The sequence below is a fragment of the Myotis lucifugus genome, unplaced genomic scaffold, assembly GCF_000147115.1.
Source record: "Myotis lucifugus unplaced genomic scaffold, Myoluc2.0 scaffold_88, whole genome shotgun sequence".
Lineage (NCBI taxonomy): Eukaryota > Metazoa > Chordata > Mammalia > Chiroptera > Vespertilionidae > Myotis > Myotis lucifugus.
Genome location: NW_005871136.1, coordinates 84,883 through 92,694, shown reverse-complemented (window position 1 = coordinate 92,694; position 7,812 = coordinate 84,883). Strand labels below are relative to the sequence as shown.

Below are 7,812 nucleotides of genomic sequence, written 5' to 3'. Positions count from 1 at the left end.
TGGGTTCAAACCCTAACTCCACAATTTACTACCTGGGTGACCTTGGATAAGCTACAAAGTTAAAAGCCTAGGTTCCTATCCAGTTAATGGGGCCAATTCCACCCCGCTCACGGGGCTTCCAGGAGGATTTAAGGGGCTTATTACATAAAGTACACAGTGTAGTTTCTGGAACTCAGTTAGCTCTTGGCAAATGGTACTTAGGTTGTGTTTTTATTTCGTTTTGTTTGAAAATCCTTCCTCATCAGCCCGGCTGCCTGGGTTGGCAATGCCCAGTAACTAAATGAAATGAGGGGGAAAATTCAACTGAGGCTGACAACATCCTTGCCCTCAGGTCTGGGAAAAGGGGGGTTAAGAAGGGATGCAGGCGGTGGGGCCCGGTGTCTTGGCTCAAGAGACTTCAGAGCCTCTGGCCTCCATGGGGGCACAACTGGGACTTCAGCCCCCTGTCCTGCCTTTCCAGAACACCTTGCAACCTCTGTTCTGAGGGGATACCAATTCCAAGCTGGACTGGACCCTGCCTACTTCTTTTGCCTCTCCCCACCTTACACTCCATGGACCAGCCAGGGACACGTATTTAAGTTCCTAGAACCCATATGCTGTTCCCCTGCCAGGAACACTCACTCCCTCTCATGCCCCAACTCTCTTGCATTAAGTCTTCCTCAGACTCCAGCTTGGCCACCACTTCCTCCAGGTTCCCCCAAGAACATGTCAGCAGCCATTCCTATGTGACTGAATTTTTTCTCTCCCACCTCCCACTCGGTCATATATGTATATAAATAATACACACACACACACACACACACACACACACACACGCACACACACATTCATGAAAATAACTTAATTTGTCTGTCTCCCTCCACTGACAGATAAGTAGCTCATGAAGTCTGAGTTTTTTCATGTTTTGTTCACCAATGTATCCCCGGCACCTAAAACAGTACCTGGAACTTAGTAGATACTCAATAAGTATTTGCTGAACAAAGGATTCACTATTAAAACCGCCTGGTGACTGCCCTGGCCAGTGTGCTCACTGGTTACAGAGTTGGCCTAAACAACGCGGGGTTCGATTCCGGTCAAGAGCATGTACCTGGGTTGCAGGTCCGATCCCCTGGTGTGTGGAAGGCAACCAATCGATGTCTCTCTCACACTCTGATGTTTCTTGCTCTCTTTCCCACTTCTACTCTCTCTAAAAATCAATGGAAAAATATCCTTGGGTGAGGATTAACAAAAAATAGATAAAATTGCCTGGTGACTGCTTCCTCCTCTAATCAGAGGAGCCCACTGAGGTTAAGGAGCTGTGGGTCTTGCTTACTTATGAACATGTAGGACCCTGTGGGTGTTCAGACATTTGTTGGCTGAATGACCACTCAACTTGGCTTTTGATCTCAGATACTTCACTGCCTGTGTATTGAGGGAAGAGCTGGACTTGACCACATTTGTCATAGGAGGAGTCTGCTGCCCACCCACACACTGGCCAGGATAACAATCTTCACCCAGGAAAAAGACCTCACCTAAGGAATTCAGGGTCCTTTTGAGATTTCCTTTCTACTTTGGGGGAAAATACACGCATTAGCTTAAGGGCAAAAAAAAAAAAAGATAAAGATTTCTCCCCCAAGATAAAGGAAGCTACCAAGTACATAATAATGACTTGTCTCTTAGCATAAGGCCAGATAAGAAGCAACACAGGATGGGTCTGGCAAGGAGACTGTTGGGGGAGGGCAGGTGGCTGAATCCAGAAGAGACTCAGCTACTTCAAGACAGAGAAAAGCTGACTTCTCAGGACACGGTCACAGTACTGTGAGTCTCAGTTAACCCAGCAATTATGCTCCCAGGTATGTAGCTAACAGATCCTGTTTATGGTTTCACCAAAAGTCTTGAACAATAGTATTCACAGTAGCACCAGTTATTATAGCCAAAAAAGGGGGAAACTCCTCAATCGCTGCTCAACAGAACTGTGGACAGTCACGTAATGACTACTATATGATCACCTTTGTCATACGAGGAGTCTGCTGCTCAAATACTCAATTCCCAAATGCTATACTGAATATTTCAGCCACAAGAGAATCAACTACAGCCACATCCAGACTATGCAAGAATTTCACATACGCAGTCAAGAAGCCGGATCCAAGAGGATATTCTCTATGGTTCTTCTACATAAAGTCCAAATACACGCAAATTAAATTATCTTATTAGAATCAGGATAGTGGCTTTCTTGGGAGGCAGGTAGAGAGAGACTGGAAAGAAAGGGGTATCTGAGGTGCTTGTAATGCTGTTTCTTGAGCTGGGTGCTAGGTACATGGGTGTTTTCAGTGAAGTTCATTAAGCACTTTCCTCCACATGTTATTCTTCAATAACAGTGGTTCTCTGAATAGTGCAGTGGTTCTCAACCTTCCTAATGTCGCGACCCTTTAATACAGTTCCTCATGTTGTGGTGACCCCCAACCATAAAATTATTTTCATTGCTACTTCATAACTGTAATTTTGCTACTGTTATGAATCGTAATGTAAATATCTGATATGCAGGATGTATTTTCATTGTTACAAATTGAACATAAAGCATAGTGATTAATCACAAAAACAATATGTAATTATATATGTGTTTTCTGATGGTCTTAGGCAACCCCTATGAAAGGGTCGTTCAATCCCCAAAGGGGTCACGACCCACAGGTTGAGAACCGCTGGAATAGAGACATTTCAGTCTCAGAACCCAAGTCTCAACTGATTTGGGCAGGGGAAGCCCTTCTCTCCCTCCTTTTCCATCACTCTCCAAATGCTTTGCAGAGCTAGTTTCTAGCCCTAGAAACTCATTGCTCATCATAAGCCATGCCTTTCTCACACAGCAGAGTTGTGGGCGCCCTGCACTGGGTAACCTAGGAACAGTGCCTTGTGAGGAGGTGGGAAGGGAGTCTAGAGATTTGAGACCTGCTCCCCAGGCACAAGCTAACAGCGATGTGCAACAGGCTTTGGTAACCAACCCTACTCTGCTGCTGAGCCAGCTAGAAGCCTCAATTCTCCCAAATACTCATTCATCAGAGGCAGATTTTTCAGGCACTGCAGAATCCCTCTGGGTTTTGATCCTGGCCGTACTGCTGACTGCCCCAGTGACCTCATGTCAAGTTCCTTATCCCCATCCTACACTAAAGGGGAAATACCGTCACCTGCTCTGCAAGGCAGTCAGTCACAAGCACAAAAATAACTAACTTTAGACTGTAAGTTCCCAGAAGGCAGGGACTTCGTTTTGTTCATTGCTATATCGCTGCAGTTCTAGAACAGTGTCTGATACATGCAGATGCTAAATATATGTTTACTGAAAGAATAAAATGTAACTAGAGGCCAAATAATCATCAAATAGAGGGCACAGCCCAGAATGGGGGCTCTGAAACAAAAGGCAATTTTTACACAAGTTGAAATAAGCAAAACCATCTTGAAGTTAACTCATGTTCAGTCAGATTTATTACGAACTTTGAAATTACCCAAATGCTGAGTAAGGGGGAGCTGAACCCGCTGAGGGACCACATGAAGTACTGAATTTCTTGTACTATAAGCTGCCTCTCAATTGTTCACCATTAAGGATGTATAGACCGCTTAAGGTCACTCACTTTTAATCACTGCACTAATATGCAAGTCCTTCTTCCCACCTCTCCTTTGTCTTTGCTTGCAGACCACACTTGAAGGAAAGCAGACCCCACACTGTGGGGCTGGGGTAGAGAACATTCCTGCTCGATCTCCATTTCATCCACCTCCCACTTTCTGGCAGTAAAAAAAAAAAAAAATGCCAGGGGACTTGGGAGTCAGAAACTGCCATTCAAGTCCCAGCTGGTTACTGCAGTGATGATGTTAGTGAAGCCATAAATACTCAGGTTTCACCTGTAAAATGGGCAGACCCTTCATAAGAGTGTCATGATTCATGCAAATACCCACTGGGCATCCTACTTAACAGGTCCTGGGCATAACCCTACAGGTAAAAGTCATGTCTGTGATGCTCAAGGAAGCTTGCGAGCTACTTAACCAAGCAAATTAAATTCATTAAGCTGTTCCTCCATTTCTCCACCTTTTAAAACCTCCAGAAGGGCTGGGCTAAGGCTTTCTGAAGTCCCAACTCAGCTTGGGAGCTGAAGTAGTTTAATATTTACCTTACCAGCTTCAAGAGAACGTCAGGAGGATTAAGCAAGCTCAGGGTTGTGGAAATGCTTTGAAGAGGAAAGTGCACATACAAACAAGGTATTAATTATATCAGATAATTTCTTTGAGCTCAACTTCATAGACACCTGTGATATTCATAACCCAGGGGAGAACAAGGGCAGTTGTTCCTTGGCAATATGGAAACTGTTGTCTGCTTGGCCAGACTTGAGAGTGTGTATGTCCCCTCAGGATAACCCTTTCAGCTGGGCTGGATCTATCCTGTGTACTGAGGATGGGGAGCTGGGGTAGGGGTAGGGAGGTAGAAAGGTGCCAGCAGCTGACGACTAAGGGGAGAAATACCAATATTTTTTGCTGGGGCATCCTAATTGAAGGGGACCCATTGGGCCCAGACACTTATTTTTACTTTAAATAAAGTGGCAGCCTATCTCACGGGAAGACTGCTCTAAGAACTGGTCGTGTTGCAGGGAGGCGCAAAGTTAGCCAAGGGTATGAATCCCTCCCCCCCTTTGTTTTATATCCCAGGTGCGCTCCTGGCAGGAACCCACCCTTTTCACAATCATAAACCACACATCCGAGAAAGCGGAATTTTCTCAAAAGGTTTAAAATGCCTGATGTCACCAGGAAACACTCACCAAGCAGACCATGAAATCGAAAACCAGATCACCGCTTCCCCCCAACAACCTCAAGCTTTAGTGAAGTGACAGCTAATCTGCTATTTCTTGCTTCAGTAAGAAAGATAAGGCAGACGGCACTCAAAGCCACAGCTTGCTCTCCCAGAACTTAGTCAAAGGACTTGACAATGAGGGGGAGGGGTACAGATTTGGCCAGCGCTCAGGTTAGCAATAAGGCTTCCTCGGGGAGCCCGAATTGGATTTGGGGCCCGGCCCAAGTTAACATTTTTACAGGTTGCCTGAGCTGCAGCTTGTTAGCTAGTCAGTAATAAACCCCTGCACAAGAATTTAAAGTTTATGAGGCATGGCCTCTTAATGCCGCTCCTCTGCTCCCTACAGCCAAGAGTTTAAGGAGCCTGGCCTTGCCTGAGTGTTAATTGTTTTTGTCAATCCGCAGTTATTTTGGAAAAGAGGGTGGAGGAAAGGCTTCCACAGGCTCAAGGCCTCCAATCCTCTTTTGCAGAAACAAAAGAGAGCCATTCTGTCCCCTAAGCACAGGCACCCCCACGTTAGAGCTGTGGGGTGAGGGGTATGCTGATGGGGGCTGAGAAAAATGCTAGGTGGCAGCGTTTAATGGTTTTGAAAACCAAGTAAACTATAGATCCCCTCCCAAGAAAAATGCATGCAGCAGTTCTTAAACAATGCTACAGGTTAACAGTCCTCCGGAACCGCATTCGAGGATCCTGAGTTACACCTCTGTTTAAGAACTTGGGTTTGGTCCAGCGGAGAAGCCACAACCCCCTCCTCCGCGTGGAGGGAAGGAGACCCCCTTGAGCCTGCAGCTGCCTGGGTCTCAGAACACACTGGTCCTCCGCACAAAGTGATCCCCACCCCCACTCTCAAGTTTTTGAACTAAAGGGGGTAACACAAGTAATTGGGAGGTCAAAAATGTGCTTTATCTCCCATCCACCGGCCCCCTCAGCTCAGGGCTTTCAAGCTTGGGACCCCCCCCACTCCCCAAGTGCCCTTCCATTCCAGTCCCAAGGCACTGGAGGTGCGGGAGTGTCCCCGTTTCGTGATGGCCCAAGCCCCAGGTGTGCCCAGCCCCCCGTTTCCAGGCAGGCAGCAGGGGGCGCAGGCCTCCGGGAAGGGCAGGGTTAAGAGTGCATTCCAGCTGCCGGGGAAGAAGGGGGGCGGGGGAGGAGAGCGCGAAGAAGAGAAACAGACCCGGTCTGTCTGTCGGAGACACAAAGCACCGTACACAAAGGGGCCCGAGAGGGGCGAAGGGGGCTGCCCCGGGCACGGTTCATCCCCACACCTGCGCGGGGGCTGGGGGAAGAATGCGGACGGCACATTCCTCCCGCTGGGGCCAGCGGGGGAGCCTCCCACAGACCGCTGGGTGAGGAGCTCAGCCGCCTGGTTAGCAGCCGCAGCGGGGCAAGGAGGACCTGGACCTCAGAGGGCGCTACGCTCTCCGGTCTTCCCGTCAACCGCCACCTACACCCCGGCCCCAAGATGCTTTCTGCGCCTCCCCCTACCTGAGGCGGCGCCAGAAGTCCCCCGCCCCAGTCTGGACACCCCTCGCGCGGGCCACACCGGAGCGGACCACGTGCGGTTTCCACTCGCCCCGTAGATGCTCGGGGCGGGCTCCTGGAGGATCTTACCTCTCCCCGGAGCCTGGCCCGGCTCCAGCTCCGCTCCTCCCGCCTCCAAGGTCACTTCAGCACCCCCGGGGTCCGCCCGGCACGGCTCGGAGGCCGCGCACGGCAGCCAGCAAACCTACGCCAAGGGAAGAGCGGGGAAAGAGGAAGGTCGGGTGGGTCACAGGCGTGCCCGGCCCCGCACACCCATCTCCGGATTACTAACGGGGCTTCGGGGCTTCCAGGAGCCCAGCCACCCCGACGCCATCCCCGACGCCATCCCCGAAGGCCACCGCATGCGGACCCGCCCGCCCTCCGGGGAGAGTCTGGCGGGGCAAGGGCGAGGCAATTGGGTACCTGAAGTAGGAGGAAGAGGTGGAAGAGGAGGGACGCGAGAGACCCACTAGGGAGCCCCATTGCTGGAGAGAGAGGTGAGGACGCTGCCCCGACAGCGTGCTGCCGCTCCGCTAAGCTCTCCGCGCCGCTTTGAGCTCCGTAGTCTCGGGAGCAGCGGAAGGAGGCCAGGTGAGAGCCGGTGAGTGCTGATTGGCCCGGCGCCGCGAGGTCCCGCCTCCCTCGCAGGTGGGGCGGTGGCTGGCGCGGTCCTGGCACCTTCGAAGCCCCTTGAAACCCCCCCTGGCCTCCCTCCGGCGTTCTCTCGGCTTTTCTGGAGCTGCTCCCGGCAGGGACTCAGCTGTCTCACAGGTTCTGGGTTCGAGGGGGAAAAAGCAGAACAAAAAATCCACCCCACTCTTCAGCCTCCCCAGCAAGCAAAGAAAAATGTTTCTGGGTCTTGCGGCTATCGCTGAAAAAAGTGGAGAGGCATTCGAACCTGACCCGAAACAGAGGCGCCCCATTCATGCCCCCCTCCCCCCACCAAGGCGCTGTGACCCAAAGCTTTGATGGAGGCGGGTGTGTCCGCCCCACAGCCGGGTCTGCCCCTGCCTCTTTCTGCCTCTTTCTCCACCTCCCACGCCAGCCCACTCGGAGGGTTTAAAACGCAGTGAGTGGCGAGGAACCGCGTTACAAAATCTGCAGAAAACCCATTGCACAGCAGAACCACTGGAGCCTGGGAGAGATGTTCCCAGCGTTCGGAAGTCACGGTGGCGTCAAAGGGCACAAGGTAAAGGGGTGGTTATTAGCCTCATCGTCTCCAGCAACACCCTCCACTCCCATAAAACATAACACCTTCTCAACTTAAATAAAGGCATTTTTTAAAATGCGGCTCTTTTTATTGGTCTTTAATACTGAATATAACCTAAGCAAAAACTGCTTGCTGCCTAAAGCAGGCTTGCTGCGAGCCCTCCTTGAACACAGCTCTGGGAGACGTGCGCGGACCTGAGTGCTTTTCTCTTCTCGGCTCACAGAGGGCCCTGGACACAGAAACTGTGCCGAGAATCGCTGCGCCCTACACGCCC

General features: G+C 50.7%; 1 protein-coding gene across 1 annotated transcript in view; it reads right to left on the bottom strand.

Annotated features, from left to right (window-relative positions):
• CDH3 (cadherin 3) overlaps positions 1-6,893 on the bottom strand; it is a 43,942-nt gene extending 37,049 nt beyond the window's left edge. The window contains exons 1-2 of the mRNA XM_006091145.3: positions 6,752-6,893; positions 6,419-6,533 (exon numbers count right to left, since the gene is read on the bottom strand). Of these exons, the coding sequence (XP_006091207.1) occupies positions 6,419-6,533; positions 6,752-6,811 (175 nt within the window). The 5' untranslated portion in view covers positions 6,812-6,893. The remainder of the gene's footprint in view (positions 1-6,418; positions 6,534-6,751) is intronic.
• Between the last annotated feature and the right edge of the window lie 919 nt (positions 6,894-7,812).